The sequence below is a fragment of the Hypanus sabinus genome, chromosome 8 (genome assembly GCF_030144855.1).
Source record: "Hypanus sabinus isolate sHypSab1 chromosome 8, sHypSab1.hap1, whole genome shotgun sequence".
NCBI lineage: Eukaryota > Metazoa > Chordata > Chondrichthyes > Myliobatiformes > Dasyatidae > Hypanus > Hypanus sabinus.
Genome location: NC_082713.1, coordinates 53473403 through 53490307, shown reverse-complemented (window position 1 = coordinate 53490307; position 16905 = coordinate 53473403). Strand labels below are relative to the sequence as shown.

Here is a 16905-nt window from a genome sequence, read left to right as displayed (position 1 = left end):
CTGAAGGAGGAATCTGAAAGGAAAGGAGAGTGGACTGCGGAGGAAAGGGAAGAAGGAGAGGCACCAGAAGAGGCCATGGACTGTCAGAATGGGAGATAGAAATTGAATTGAAATAGGTGGCCACCGGGAAATTCTTCTTTTGTAGCTGACAAAGTGAAAGTGCTGAACAAAGTGGCTCTCCTCTCTACATTGGGTTTCAGCAATATCGAAGAGGCTGCACTGGGAGAACTAGACACAGTAGATGACCCCAACAGATTCACCTGGAAAGATTGTGTGGGGCCTGAATTGTAGTGAGGGAGCTTTAGGACTTATCCCACTTCCAGATCAATGGGGAGGAACAAGTCAACAAACCAATTGCATAGAGAGTGGGGTCATGGAAAATGGAAAGATGTGCTTAGTGGTATTGTCCCATTATAGATGGTGGAATCTGGTGCTGGGGGTAATATGTAAGGATTCTTGGGGTAGTATGCAAGGTCAAGGGCGACTCTATCCCTGTAATGGGAGGACTGGGTGAAGGCAAATGTGGCCATTGTCCTCAGCAACAAGTATACCCCTCTGATTACTGCTGGGGGGAATGAAGCCACATTCAGGCTGGAGAAGCCACACTTCATTTTCTACCTGGATAGATTCCAACCTGATATCATGAACATTGATTTCTCTAACTTCTGGTAATTTCACCCTTTCCATTCCCTCTCATTTCATTCCCCATTCCGGTTCCCCCTCACCACTTCTCTTTTCAGTTGTTTATCCACTCCCTCTGCTGCCTCTCCTCCTTCCCTTTCTTCCATAGTCCACTGTTCTCCTCTATCAGATTCCTTCTTTTTCAGCTCTTTACCTCTTCCACCCATCCCCGCCCAGCTTCTTAGTTCATCCCACCTTCCCACCCACCCAACTTCACCCTCATCTGCTAACTTGCACTCGTCCCTCCCCTCAGCTTCTCATTCCGGCTTATGCCACCTTCCTTTCCAATCCTGATGAAGGGTTTCAATCTGAAAGGTGGACCGTTCATTTCTCCCTATAGACGCTGCCTGACTTGGTGAGTTCCTCCAGTATTTTGTGTGTATTGCTCAAGATTTCCATATCTGCAGAATTGCTTGCTTTTACACATGTCAATGTTCCCTCTCATCTTTTGCTACTAGCGTACAAGGGAAGTTAAACTGGGCACAATACATTGTCACTCTCTAACACGTCAGCAGGTTAAGTATATTCCACATTCATACACAACCACATTTCTTTTTCTGGTTTCTGATGAGGATGGTGGTGACAACACGCTGTTTGTAATGACTTGTCTGCAAATTTTAGAACTGGCTTATATATACTGTTTTTATTGAAGAAATTATTCAGTGCACACGCTGTTGTCACTGGCAAAAAAATTGCACTGCACAAGATTTTTGTGCATATTGGTCATTATAAATTAGAGGGAATATTGACATATGTCATACTGTTGGATGCTCTATTTTCATCTATTTACAACTGATGAAGCAGGACTGATCAGAGGTTTATTCTGATCTTAAAGTTGTGGAAAAACTCTCTGCCAACTGAACACTGAATTTTAACTATTCTTGGTGATGTATCAAGCATTTTCTTGACATCCCATTGAACCACATTGGGTCCTTTGGCTTGATCCCAAGTCGTGAGATATTTCCTGGTCATGCACTATAATATAGTTTTGTTACTGTAGCTGGCTCAGTGCCCCCTGTGTATAGCTTATTTTAGATGCCTTGGAGCATTCTATAATCCCCATTGGTTGAGAAATCTGGTGCTTTGGTGCACTCAGTAGTGTTCTAATTGTGTTTCTTACAATATTTTACCTAACATTTTGTGACTATGCTTCAACCACAGGTCAGATAAAGGAAAGCAAATCCCTTTTATTGATGTGCATTAATGAACCAACCATATAGGTTTATGACTACCACATCTGAGATAAACTTCTGTCTTTAAATTCTAGATTGCTTAGTTAATCAAGTATAAATTCTTCATCTGCTTTGGTGGGATTTGAACTCTTCTCTGTGCATTCTTAATTGGGGCCTTTGGATTATGAGTAAGTATATTAACCAGTATTCTGCTGTTTATAATGTGGAGTATTTTAATAGAACACTAGTAACTTACTCCGTAATATGCCCTTTAGATGTTGTCAAGCGTACAGAGCAAATTGATTTGAATTACTTGTTTCATTTGTAAACACTGGCACCAAAAAGTCTAGAAAATGACATATCAATGATAAAATTGGAAAATATACAAATACAGAATAATCAAATGAATATTTTATGCTATCTAACACTGTGGTTAGGCAAAAATCTGTCAACAACAAATTTGCCACTGCTCAAAGCACATAGAATGCAATCAAAAGAACCTCTGGATGACTACAGTTGTCTTCAGTTCATTCCAGTTTTCATTTTATTTGTCCATTAAGTAGACACAGCTGTTCACAACAGTTGTACCAGCAGCTCTACTTTCTTTGTCTAAATTACTTCTTTTTGCTAGCCTGTGGAATGCTGTACAAAATGAGGAAAAACTCGACCAAATCCGTAAAGAATGAATGTTAACTAAATGGAATTTACAATTTAGCCTTTAACCTTTTAACAGCATTACAATACTTTCATAATTACAATACACAATATAATTGATCTAAGCGTGTGTGCACAAAAGAAATCACATTGAGGAAAAAAAGCTAACTTGAGAAGTTTGCTCAAGCTTGCAATGAAAACTGACATTCTTGTTCATCGGCATTGAAACAGTAAGAGGTTGCAGTGGGAAAACAGTAATTGGGTATCAATAATCAGACAGGCATCTACTTCCAAAATCTGCACATGGTCAACCATCAAAAATTTGATGATTAGGTGCAAAGTTGGAGAGGAATCAATTAGAGATGCATTCGGAAGGAAAACAATTATACATCTCATTATACACACAAAATGCTGGAGGAACTCAGAAGGTCAGGCAGCATCTATGGAAAAGAGTAAACAGTTGATGTTTCAGCCCAGGGCACTTCATCAAGACTAAAAAGGAAGGGGGAAGAAGGCAGAATAAGAAGGTGGGTGTGGGAGGGGAGGAAGAAGTACAAGGTAGCAGGTGATAGGTGAAACCAGGAGAGGGGGAGTGGGTGAGGTAAAGAGCTGGGATGTTGATTGGTGGAACAGATAAGGGCTGGAGAAGGGGGAATCTGACAGGAGAGGTCAGAAGACCATGGAAGAAAGGGAAAGGGGAGAAGTACCAGAGGGAGGTGATGGCCAGGTAAGAAACACAAATGGGGAATGGTGAAGTGGTTGGGAGGATGAGGTAGCTCATGCCATTAGGTTGGAAGTTACCCAGACAGTTATCTACATTTCTAATTTGATTATATTCCTTCTTTGATTTAAAAACCATTCTTTCAACTGGTACTCAGATCCTAATCTTTACATTCTATCTAAATTTAGTGGATGCACTAGATTGTATTACTAATAGCAGTCCACTTTTTTAAATGTAAGTTCATAAATAAAGAACCTGTAAGTTAAAAAGTTAATATTTCAAACATCTGTTGAATTGTTTCTATTTTATCATTTTGTGTGGGTATCTAGAAGTCAACAAGCAAGTCTATTGTATTTTCCAAGAGCAAATGTGATTTTCCAAAAGGAAAAGCAAATGGTCTCATCAATCTTAGGATATAGTGGAATATAGTTAACCAAGTTATGCTACAATCTCATCAGGCACCCACTATAAAACACATTGCCAATGAAACGAAGAATCACCACTTGGGTGAGTTACCAAGGTGAACAGGTATCAATAGCAAAATAGCCAAGCCAAAAAAAAAATCTTGGCTGGCCTGATTTTGCTGGACTTTGCCAGCAAGGAAATGTGAACATCTACCCTCAAGTCTGCAAGTTTTAAGACTTTCATACAAATGAATGAGTCATGAACTTTTCTGCTGACTTCTGTTCACTGTGCTCCAGATGTGGGGCATACTTTTATTTTATTTGGAGATGTAGGTCCTTCCAGTCCTTCTAGCCCAGCAACCCACTGATTTAACCCCAGCCTAATATTAGGACAACACACACACACACACCCCCCCCCCCCCAATCCCAGAACCTTTGTGCTTTAGCCCTGAGCCCACTAAAAGATGTCAATACAGGTTGACCTTCTATAATCCTGCACCATTGGGACCTGTGGAGTGCCAGATTAGTGAAAATGCCAAATTACAGAAGGATCACATTAAGCAATAGCTAACCGCCTCATCATACCTTTAAAATCTCATGCAAATCAGTACGTTAGATAATAATTAAACAGAAATATTAAATGAGTAGCAAGTGAAAGTTTAATAAAGTAATATACCGTACAGGCACAGATAAAGGGTACAGGTAAATGTACAGGAATTAACTTGTACAGAACAGTTGAGCACTTCCGCTTCTAAAGTGAGACATTTAATATACCTTAAGGCAAAGTTACATGTCTGCAAGTGTGAGGTTGTCAGGATCATCAACATCTTCATTTGAAAAATGAGTGAAGCATCAGGAACTGGTGCCGAAACTGGCACAGCAGTTTTTTCAAAAACTGTTGATAATGGTGGCAGCACATCTGGGTGAGCAGAAGCAGAAATCAGAGAAAGGAGGTCTTCTATACGCCACATTTCACATGACTGCCAGGTGGCTGGGGATTCGGCACTGGGCTCTCCCCTCTTCACTCGCAGTTACTGAGGGAATCTTCATTAGTTTCTTTTCCTCTGCTTAGTAATGTGCTTAAATTCAACGGGTCGCCACGTCTGTTCTGAGGTCGTCAGCAGAAGAGAACAGAATGCTGGCCGTGCGATGCCAGAGGGCAGTGTGTGACTGGCGGCAGGTGCCGAGTAGCCGTGCCTCATCAAATGATATTAATAAATGCAGGAAAACAAGCAGGAATCGCCTGTCTGTGCTTACAAGAGCATGCCAACACATGAACAGACCTAGCACAACCAAAGCAACGCGCGGCAGATTGGTACAGTGGCCCAGGAAATTTGAAATTACAGTTGCGCGGAAAATTTGAAATCAGTGCTGGATTATCGAAGGAACCGGATTACAGGTAGTCGGATTAGTGAAGGTCGACCTGTAATATGGTTGTGATAATGAAAGCAAGGGGAGTGAAAGCACAGTTTCTTTTTAACTTATTTGGACTTGGATTTTGCCAGCATGTTACCGAAATCCATTGCTTGAGGGCCTCCACTTAGACCTAGGATGATCAAGCAAGCCTACAAGTTAGGGATCCGAGTGGCAAGTGTGGGTAGCTAACTCCATCTGCAAAATCCAAGCCTCCAGCTTTACAAGCTTGTGATAGGAGTACAACATATTCAGCCTGAAGCCTCCAAGAGGATCACAACCTTGTTGTATTTTGGAGGCTTGAGTGGCTCAGTGACCTTGAGAGTTATGTTGGCTAGGTTCAGGGCTTTTTGCTTTGGCTCTTAGTAGGGTCACCTATGCCAAACAGGTCAAAGGGTAGAGAGCAGACCAAGAGTGGTGCACTGATCCTCCAAGTTTGGGTTCAGCTCAGGGCTATTAACCCCAAATGGTGAAACAAAATTGTTACAGAAACAGCATTGATGAATCTTTCTACATCTCTCTGTGACGGTATGGGCTGCAAGAGTTGGGGGACCTTCATTGCTGCCCTAAATGTCAGAGGAGTAATGGGCAGTGATTTCAACCTGAAAATTTTGCTACAATTTCCTTCCAAGCCCGGCTGCAACATTTCCTCTCTTCTGTGAATGTAAGGGGTATTTTCAAAATTATTCATTTTAGTAATGACTGCTAGAATTCAAGAAATTGCAAAGCAATAAGGAACTTAAAGATAAATTTTCAGATTGTGTTAGATTAATGCCAAATGTATATTCAAGCTGTCATCTGTTAGAAGATTATTGTGCAATGATAATAGACTTCACATAATTAACATAGAAATCAAGAAACCTTGAGTTTCAGGTGAAGTTTCTTCATGCAATTCAAACTAAATGTAATTATGATTTAATTTTAAAAAGGCCATTAAGGTGACCTTTTCAGTTAGGAAGTATTGAGATACACTCCCCTTCCATCAGTTACACCTGTAATCACTGGAACATAGATGCCAAATTGAAAATAGCTTCCTGCGACAGTCAACAATAAATTGCTAAGTTTTATATCTTAAAGCTCCTCACTAAATCGCTTAACAAGGAGAAAATTAGATACAGTACAGACAGAATGGTGTAATGGGTTTCCAGTTCCACGAGTTTGTTGGGCTACTTTGTTCTAGTGCAGGATGTTTACAGTTCATAAATGTTCTGTCAGACTTGAGCACTTACTACCAATCTTTGTGTGCCAATGGTTTGCCATTTTATTTCAAATGTTTCCAGTACATTTTAATAAAATAAAACTTAGCACAAGACTATAAATTCAACTAGAAAGATAGTCTCAGAAAAATTTTTGAAGCCCTCCTTACTTTTAGATTTTCATGTCCACTTGGAAAAATAGATTAGGATTTGAAAGGAAAATAATCAAGTTCGAAATGCACTTACAGTGGTAGTAAGACACACATAGACAAAAAATAGAAGTGACTGCTGTCATCTTTCCAATTCAACCTAAATTCAAATCAAAATCAATTGAACCACTAATTATTTCCAGAAACATTGCCTTATATTACCTACAAATTAAGTACTTACAATGAAAACAATGTAACTGGGTTGTTTCTGAAACGTCATGTGGAAAATACTGCTCCAGTATTTAGGACCAAGATAAAGTGACAATATTTCCCGTCTATCTTGTAATCTCTATAAAGGCCTATCAATCTCTGGCACAAACTTCCCTTATACAGCTCTCAAACTTCAGTTCAAGGACATCCCTTCCCCGAATCTCTTTGATACCATCAAGGCAGCAGACCAGACAATCAGGTTAAAGATTTCAATCTGATAGGAAACCACAAGGATAATTTTAAAATTAATGTTTCATATATCAAACAATGCAGGAGAATACATTGGAAATAGAAACGATTAGTTTTATTTAAATTTTAAAAAGTCCTATCAGTTTGAAACATTCATTTAGGGAAATTACAATAAACATGAGAAAAGTAGTTTGCTGAGCAGCAATAATAGCTTAACATTCAATTAAAAGCCCAAATCTCATGCAACAAAGTGCAAGATTTGCAGTGGATTTTACAGTGTGTCCAGTACATAAAAACAAAATCATGTTAGCTTATGATTTTCAGCCTGATTTTGCATTGAAAAGGACTGCAACTAGCACAGCCTGTGAGAACAGTTAGAACATTGACTTCAATTCCTGGATTTCTGCATGGACTACTTTTTCATTTAAATCCCAAAGTTATGTTGTTTTCATAGAGTAAAGATTATAACCTCTTATTTTGCAATCACTTCTGTCCCAAAATCTAAACTTGTGGTTGGCTGGTTCATTAGCCATAAATTTTCTATCCCACTGACAAATATCCAAGGTGATATTAAATAACATATGATTCAAATTTTGAGCTATGCATTAATATTTTAATCATTCTACAGAACTATATCAAAACTGAAGATGACAGTGGTGTTTTCAATACTGAAACTCTCAGTTTTGTTAGTTATCCAATCATAACAAGAAAAAAGGTCTGCAATTCACCTGAATAACTAAACATTCATGTCGAACAAACTTGCTTTTCCTGATCACAACTTAATGCCAATTAGAGGTTGGTGTGTAGTTAGTGGATGAATTTTAGGATCAGTTCATCTTAGCCCAGCTATGGTAGCTCCTTGAATAAAATATTCATACTCATTGTATATATTATTCGACAATGCAGCAATGTACATTACCTATTTTACACAATCTAGCTTTAAGAAAAGTTAAACTAAATAGTAAAAATAATTAAGTAAAATAATAATAGTAAAAGTAAATAAATAGGGAAGTATTTGACACTAACTAAATGATCATTACAGGAAAAATAGTCATTTTACTAAGGAAATCCAGTAAAGTATTAAGTTAAAAATAATATTTACTATTTTAACACATGGAATGGATCTGTCTATGGAATAATCCAGAAGGATTCTCACTAAACCCTGGCAGAGTAATACTGTTATTAATGAGTCCTAGCAGTATAATCAGTTCTAACCAAGTTCACTTCCATTCAGTGCCATTAAAAAAACCTCACTTGCCTCAATTAGAGGAAATTCTGCTAGAATTCTACTAGAATTTAGCACAATCAAAATAAGTTAAATTGTGCTTCAGCCTCATAAATTAATGGTCTATCATAAAAATGAGTCCAGCGGCATAGCAGTTACATGTGAACTCAGACAGCACATCACATCAAATGGTTAATTCAATGTAAATTTACTTTTCTTTTGAACAAAAACACCACTAGTTACCAACAGAGCCTATTTATAATCCCTTGAAAGCAATGGAATTAACTCAGAACAGAAATAGCTTAAGCATGTGTAACAAAACATTTTTTTAAATCAAACCCAGCTAATGAAACATGTTTTACTTTGAAGAATGATGCATCACGCTAATTATTCTCCTTTAGAGAGTTATCAGTCTATTTTAAATTATTTTAAATGATTTTTACGCTCAAATGTTTGGCAACGATTTGGTGCTGTGAAGAGAAGATAATTAATAATCAAACAGAAACATTAAATTAAGGAATATCAGGGTGGTTATGGAAAGGCCAATCATTACAACTGATCATTAAATAACACATGAAAACACTGATCATTTTGAAAACACTATTTTATACATTATCAAAATTTGTTGAAAATTAATATTAGTTAAAAGAAATTGACACCAAATATTTTATTTTCAATTTGCAATACCTTACCAGTTATTAGTAATTAGCTTAAAAGATTCATCGTATGTTATTTTAAAAAAATATTTGCTAGACATTAAAGAGAACAGAAAAGGTGCTCAATAACAGTCTAGCAGTGAGACTCAACGAAAATATCTATCTATGGAGCAAGGGATAATGGTGGGGAGTGGGGAAGCATTATTACTAATTTTCAAAGCCTCCGAACAATTATTTAGTTCATAAAATAAAAGGAATCACATTATGACAAACTAATGACAATCTATTTTTGCTTTTATCATTTAAAAGCATTCAGGACATGAAAACATAAAATATTGCAGAAAGTGTGGATTTTTAAAAATTTTGCAGTCCTTTTAAGAAATTAAACTTCAATTAAAGTTCTAATAAAATATAAAGTATAAAATTAAAGGCCAAAATATTCATACTTAAGCTAGTTAAAAATATATTTTGAGTTACATTATTTATATTTCAAAAATCTAAGAAACAACAAACGCAAAAAGAATGGAAATAGTCCTGTGTTTTGGTATCTTAATGCAAAAGTTATTTGGCAACAGTGTACTTTCTCTCAACAGAAATGCAAGCACTGGAAGATAGTGTTTTTTTTATTCTGAGTTTCCAGTGTCTACAAACTTGTAAACATTCAATCAAAGGATTAATAAAAGAGGTTTTGAGAAGATCATTACATTTGCCATGGAATGATTATGTTTATATTGATAAATATATTCAAAAAGGATGCTACTGAACAAAATTAAGGAAAATGTCCTAACTTCATTGCCTAAGGATATTCCAATCAGTTTACATATGAAGTAACTGCTACATCATGTGCTGATAATACAAAACAACTCCCAAATTGCCCCCGTTAAAATCAATAAGTTAAATATTTATGGAATGTTCTATCCTACTTAGGATAAATTTTACACCTTCATTTCCATAGAATATTCAGTCCAATGCATCTATGTAATATAAAAACAAATAAAAGACTTGATGTTCAGCAAAGAAATAAATTGATATTGATCCCTAAAAAGTATTTTTATACCTCAAAATTTCAAAACAAGTAAGCAACATTTTTTGCTGGTGTCAATGCTTATTTGGGTGCAATATTACTTGAATTTAATACATTTTGTATCTCATAGGTTTAAAACCTAATTTTTTTAAAAAATTAAATTAACTAGAACTTATTCCCACATTATTACTTTCTGTACTTTTATAATTACAGCTGATTAACATTAGGCACCTGACCAGAAAAGTACTAAATAACAAATCTTTAGAAGTTTCACTCCCATTTATTGTTCAGTCTTTTACCTAAAATACTGCTTAGTTTGTTTGAATATCTTCAAGGTGACTTCTTTATCATCATTAATTTACAGAGGTGTTTATGTATAAAATGAATGTGTGTATATAACACACTTAACAGGTGCACCTACACACAGATATAAAAATGAAGAATGTGGAATACACAAATATATACCATAAATCATTAGATATTCTTAATTATGCATGGAAAGAAACTTCCTTTTCAAAATAAGATTGTGTCAGAGAAATTATTTCAAAATGATCCACTTGTCAAGTAAAGGCACACAATTTAAAATATTTGCCTTCACATTTCACAGGTTTCAATTTTAACTAAACATTAACAGAATTGCATTCTGAACAAGTGCACAAATATTCCTGAAAATTATTTTTACCCCTTGATATAATAAAGAAAAATAAGCACTTATTGTAATCCTTAGGACATTATAGGAGGTAATAGAAATCTAAAATGTATTCTTAGTAAACATAGATCACAAAAGAAAGATTTTTTGGTGTTTAAAACCGATTTAAATCGGTGTTCTTCCATGAAGTATTTATAAACGACAATGGATAAACTGGAAGATCAAAAAAAAATTGCCCCTGGTTTGACTCCTAGCTCTGGTCACTGCCAATGAATGTTCTTCAAATAATGAGCCATAACAACAGGTTCTCTAACTCCACAGGAATTTGAATAATGGAGCATTATGTTTTAAAACCCAAGTTGGGTAAAATATTCATTTACGTGCAGGGAAATTTACAATTTTAAAATTTGGAAAAGCAAGTTGCATTGCTTTTGCAAGGACACGCTGATTAGAACATGCAGAAGCAAAAATCAACAATGTTAACTGAATAGGTAAGATTTTGATTGCTTGCTGATTTCTGGTCAGTACCGGAACAAATTTCAGTAGTAATATACAGAGATTGTAAAAACAGCAGGCAGTGAAATTATAGAAAAAAAACAACAGATCGAACTCAATACCCACATTAGTTAACAAGTTATTAAAACAGACACCCAGCTCAATAGTTGAGACTTCCTTCACAACCTGTCCAAAATCTGAAAGAGTTGACGAACAATTTTTTCAGATTTATTATTATTCTGAGCAGCATAAGGGCGGAGGATAAGGATCGTTTTTTAAAAAATAAAATTAAAAAGGCTTTCGTAGTCTGAAACATTCCCGATCTTATGCTAATTATGAGTTGACACAAACTTTTGAAGTCATTAATGCTTCCCACCTGAATGCCTGCAGCATAGAGATAAGGAGTCTAGACACCGAGACAAGAGACTTCAACTTTCTGTAAGTGTACATTCCTCAAAACTTCTTCGTTTCGTTTTTCTTTTATTGACCAAATTTCAATTCAAGTTCTACTATTTCGTAGTATTTCACTAAGACTCCATACGAAGTTTCGAACGGAAATATTAACAATTCGCGACGGATCGTCTTAAACAACGTTAATAATGTGAAAATAACCTAATATGGATAACATGCAAACTCCTTTAAAAATCTGTTTATGAATATCTGGTTGACCTACTTTCCATTACTTCCTCTTTTGACAGAACATAATCTAAGTATCAAATCTCACTCCACGTAAGAGCAAGAAAACGTAAAATAATTCCGATTGAATTAGCTCGAATACAAGTTACCACGAGGTTTGCAACACGAACACAGAACAGAGACAATTGAAGAACTTTATGAACGAAACGAAAATCGAAACCCAAGGATTGTAAACCATTTTGCACGACCCATTTGATGTTTTTTTTTGGTAACCAAACTACGTTGGTTTTGCTTGGCAGCACACTTGGAGCCAGAACGCTGTCACTGTCTCAAGCGTTCTGGCACCAGCCTGCGGCAAAAAGGCCGCCTTCTGTCTTGGCCTGATTTTAAGAAGTTTGAAAGCCTCCCGAAGCTGGCCCAGTGAAAGTGCGCTGGGAGAGAACGAGCCCCTCGTGATCTCATGCACCTTCCCCCCACCCCGACCGTGCTAAGCATACGGTCCAGACAATTGATGAGAAGTACACGGACCTTTAATTTAAATAATAATGATAATATGTGTTTTGGTTTGTGCCGTGGTCAGCCGTACTCCCGTGCCGCTGGATATGTTTTTCTGTAGCAGTTAACAAGAAGTGAACGGATTTCTGAGTTTACCTGAGACAATTCGTTTTGCGTCTCCAGCATCCTGACTGGCGGTTTGATGTCTTCAAACACCGGCTGCTCCCCTGAGGCACCGTCGGCCATGGCCACAGGTTTCAGTTGAGCAAAAACAGTGCTTTCTTCAGTGTTGGGGACGCTGATAGCCAGCCCGCTGCTCGACATCACTTTCTTTCAATGATCGTCTGTACCTTTACTTTCTTTCTATATGTATGTATATAATGTATATTAAAAGTATGAATAAAAAGCAACTAAAATCAAATGGAATCCAAATTTCCCCGCAGCAATCCCACTCCGCGCGCTACTCGCCTGGTTCTGATCTGATCTCATCTGTCACTCACCTGAACTATACCTGCGTACCAATCTAGTGATTGACAGCACACTGACCAATAGCGGTTCGGGTCGAACTGTCAATCAAACGGACCGCGGAGAAAGGCGGATTCAGCTCAGGTGGGCGGAGTAACGGTAACTTGCTTCCACTGCGCGTTGAGCAATTCCGGTCATTGCGAAATATGAGGATTTTAGTTCTGGTTACGATATCTTTTTTTTCTGCATTTTTCTACAAAAGAACATGCGTTCTTTTTTCTTCTCTGAAAGTAGTCAAACAATGAAAGTAGATTAGACTACACATAAATATAACAGGCACATCATAAATACTGTACTTTGAAACCTCAGTAACAATTTATCACTATAACCACCAAGGTTTGTTTGAAATGCAATAACTGTTCAGAAATTATCTGACTGAAAGAACTAGTGTGGGATGGGCTCTTCAACTTAACTAGACAGAGCTCATGAAAAGGAGATTAAATTGAGTTCTCCTGGATATTAATAGCTTTTGTCATTATTTATTGACAGCTTTAACAAACAAAAACACTCAGCTATTAAAGGGTAATTAGTACTTAAGATTGTAAGTGTACTGGAATTGTCTGAAAATTGTATCCTATGCACTTCAGACTATAATGATGTCCTTGAGATACACTTCATTAAGTAGCTAAAATAATATAAACTTTTAAAAACATTAAGAACTCTAAAGGAGTGTGGAATGAACAGCCAGTGCATGTGGTGCAGGTGAGCTTGATTTCAACGTTAAACAGAGGTTTGGTTCGGTACATGGGCAATAGGCATATGAAGGGTTATGGTCACCGTGCTGGTCAATGGTTCAGCATGGAATAGATTGGCCAAAGGGTCTGTTTCAGTCTTGTAGTTTTCCATGACCCCATGGCTCGGAAAATATAAGGATACCCCAAAAAATGTTTGCACATTCCCCTTGTCTCCACAGAGATTTCTTCCAGGTGCTCTGGTTTCAAGTTGCATCCTAAAGACAAGTGTGTTGGTAGGTTGACTGACGAGTGGAAGTTGCCTCTGTTGTGTAGGTGAGTAGCTGAATCTCAGGAGAGTTGATGAGAGTATGAGGAGAATATATGAAAAGTAGATTAGTGTGGAATTAGTGTGAATGTACGTCACTGACCTGGGTGACCTCTTTGGGTTGAAGGGTCTCTGTGTTGTATGGCTCTGAAAATCAGGGAATCTCATAGATTCTGTGAAGTGTGATGTTTAGGCTCTTTTGATGAATTTGAGATAAAACTGCTGCAGACATTATGAGCAAGGTGAGGGTTTGAAGAAAGAAATCATGTTCTCAAGGAATTAGCACTTTAAGAAGTTTTTGGCGAGACTTTTTCCACAGTTTATTACTAGAGCTTATTGAGTCATCGAATCACGCAGCACAGAAATGGGTCTTCCAGCCCAAGGAGGCAGCATGGTAGCATAATGGTTAGCACAAGGCTTTACAGTATCAGCGACCCAGGTTCGATTCCCATCCCTGCCTATAAGTGTGCGTTCTCCCTGCAACCCTGTGGGTTTTCTCTGGGTGCCCTGGTTCTCTCCCACATTCCAAAGATGTACCAGTTGGTAGATTAATTGATCATTGTAAAAGTGTCCCGTGATTATGCTAGGATTAAATTGGGATTTGCTGGGCAGTGTGGCTCAAAGGGCTGGGAGGACCTATTCCGTGTTGTATGTCAATAAATATAATCAAAGTGAATGTCCATGCCTATCTTTCTGGTCGCCTATACTGATCCCATTTACCCATATTCTTCCATGTCTTGTTATTTTCAGTTGCTGCCGCCTAAAGTTCTTTGAAATCTAGTGATTGTATCTGATTCCACTATTCCCCTGACAGCATGTTCCAGATATCACCACTGCCTGTGTAAAAAACCTACCCCTCAAATTCCCTTTAAAACTTCTTCCTCTCACCTTAATCTTATGCAATCTTGCTTCGGACAGCATGGAAAATAGATTCTGCCTAACCTATCTATGCCTCTCACAATTCAATTTACCACTATCAGATCACCCCTCAACCCAGAAAAAGACAAGCTCATTCTATCCAATCCCTCTTCATCCTCCAGTTTCGGTAATATCCTTGTGAACCTGTTTTGCACTCTTTCCAGCACAACCACAACCTTCCTCTGGTGTAGCGACCATAATTGCACACAAAACTGTAATTGTGGTCTAACCAGATGATGCTGCAATATAATCAGATAAAAATAATTAGCAACAAAAGAAAGGAAAATTAAGACAAGTGACTAGGAGGAAAGTTTAAAAGTGTTTTTAGAAGACTTAAAAGGTGAAAAGGAAAAGAAAGGTTGGGGGATGCAATTCCACAAATTAGGGGCAAGATTGTTGAAGCTGATAATCATAGACAAAGAAAGTGTGGGCACACAAGAAAGCAATATAATGTTTTTGGTAGGTAAAGATGAAATATATAGTAGTTGGGAATGTAGTTTCCGAATGTTATAGTTATGGAGTCGCTGCTTTGGGAAACCCTGTAGCTCAGTAAACATAATATTGGTTGGTACATTGAGATGGCATAGATAGAATATGAGTAGCAGAGTTTTTATTAAGTTTTTGTTTGTGGAGGGAGATGATGGGAGACCAGAAGCAGAAATTGAATTTTTAAAATACGTATTATCAAGTTGCAAGTGATTCTGAGGTCAACATTTGGCAATTTTTTGTTGCTGAAGGCCCCTAGTGCATTGAATCTATATTATTCACTTTTGTAGGCACAGGCAGTGAAATGATGCACTTTGGAGTGTGAAAATGTATGTTTTAGGTTGTATACAAGGCAATTTCAGAATAGTCAATCGTACAATTACAGTATCTGCAGACATTCGGGTCTTTCAATTAATTGTTTCAAATTCCAAACCTGGAGCTGAGCTGGCTGTTAAATCCTAAATCATAAGTGTCTGGTCCATGGTGTTTTCAAGCATCTCCTCAGAGTCAGCTCTCTATGCATTCTGGGCAGAACTCTCATCATAAAGAAAATGGTAACAGAAGATAGCAGTTTTCATTGTTGATGTTCTTGGAATCTGTATTTCTGCTCTAGCAGGACAGCACTCGCTGATATGCAACATCTTTTCTTTGAGAAAACATTAACCGATGTTGTGAAGCATCTTCCTGAAGGACAAGTTGCTCGTAGGTGACTCATCCATTAACAGCAGCAATCTGCTCATGAAAGGCATCAGTGAGAACATCACACTACTCCTTGGTTTTATCTCACTGTTCCTTCAGAGCTTCTTGAGAGGCAGAGGCCAGAAATCAAACTGGATCAGGTTGGGAATAGCGGAGAAGCAGGAATACCATATGACTTTAGTCTGTCCTTTTGCCACAGCTGGTACCCAAAGCAGAAGGACCTGTATGATGAGATTGTTGCTAAGCTCATACAAAGAAGGGCACAAGACCCTTGGAGTGGTTTCCTGAGCTTCAAGGTGGACTCCTCAATGCATTTTGTCATCTTTTATATTCAGCATGGCAAACAGCAGAGTACTGGTATTGCCTCTTTGCCATGCCAATGTGCCTCAAAGGGCCAATGACTTTTGTAATTACAGTGCCGATCAGTGTTGGACCATGTCCCATCCAGAATGGCACCATTCCTCTTGTAGTACTGCACGCAACATGTAGAAGACTCTAATGCTATTTTAACTGCTTTAAAAAACAATTTTATTGATATTTTTAATGGGGAATATTCTGATATGTTAAACGTTTCTCTCTCTATAGATGCTCCTTGGCCTACAGAGCATTTTTTTTTTAGCATTTTCTGATTTTCAACCTTACAATCTGCAGAATTTTGCTTCTGGATATTAGGGCAATTTTTTTGCTTTCCTTCTGTTAATGCAGTGGAATATTTCTCTTTCAGCTAACTGGAAGATGGAACTTAAGCTTAAAATACGAGTAATGACATCTTTCGCAATGCTGTGAATTGCCAATGATAAACATCTGCTCAATTCCTAGAGTGTGGCGTGAGCCCATTATCTTCTTACTTAGGAGATAAGAATATTAACTTCATAGATTTGCAGTAACAAAGAAAATTTTAGAATTTAAACTAAACTGACCCCTCTGCTGCCTCTCTTTGAATCTTGCCAATGGCCATTTTGGCAAACCTCCATTTAAAATAATGAGCAGGAGAACTTTATCCATTCAAGCTGACTGTGATAGTATTAATTTCAAGTTCACCACCATTTCAACAGAGACAACAGAAAAAAAAGAGTGGTTGTTTAAAAAGTGATATGTTAGGCTCAAAATAAATAATCATCAGCTTTGAAGTGCAAACCAGCAGTCAGTAAATCAATTACTACTTTTGTCAGTGTGTTACAGGTGAAGAAACAGCAGGTCTTTGGAATAAGGCAGTCTGAATAGGTGGTTCTAAAGTGGAGAAAAAATT

At 37.4% G+C, this 16905-nt stretch overlaps 1 protein-coding gene across 1 annotated transcript in view; it reads right to left on the bottom strand.

The window, feature by feature from the left end:
• The window catches only part of LOC132398145 (Krueppel-like factor 5), a 63046-nt gene extending 50545 nt beyond the window's left edge, over nucleotides 1-12501 (bottom strand). The window contains exon 1 of the mRNA XM_059977174.1: nucleotides 12186-12501. Coding sequence (XP_059833157.1) covers nucleotides 12186-12353 — 168 coding nt within the window. The 5' untranslated portion in view covers nucleotides 12354-12501. The remainder of the gene's footprint in view (nucleotides 1-12185) is intronic.
• Nucleotides 12502-16905: the final 4404 nt, after the last annotated feature.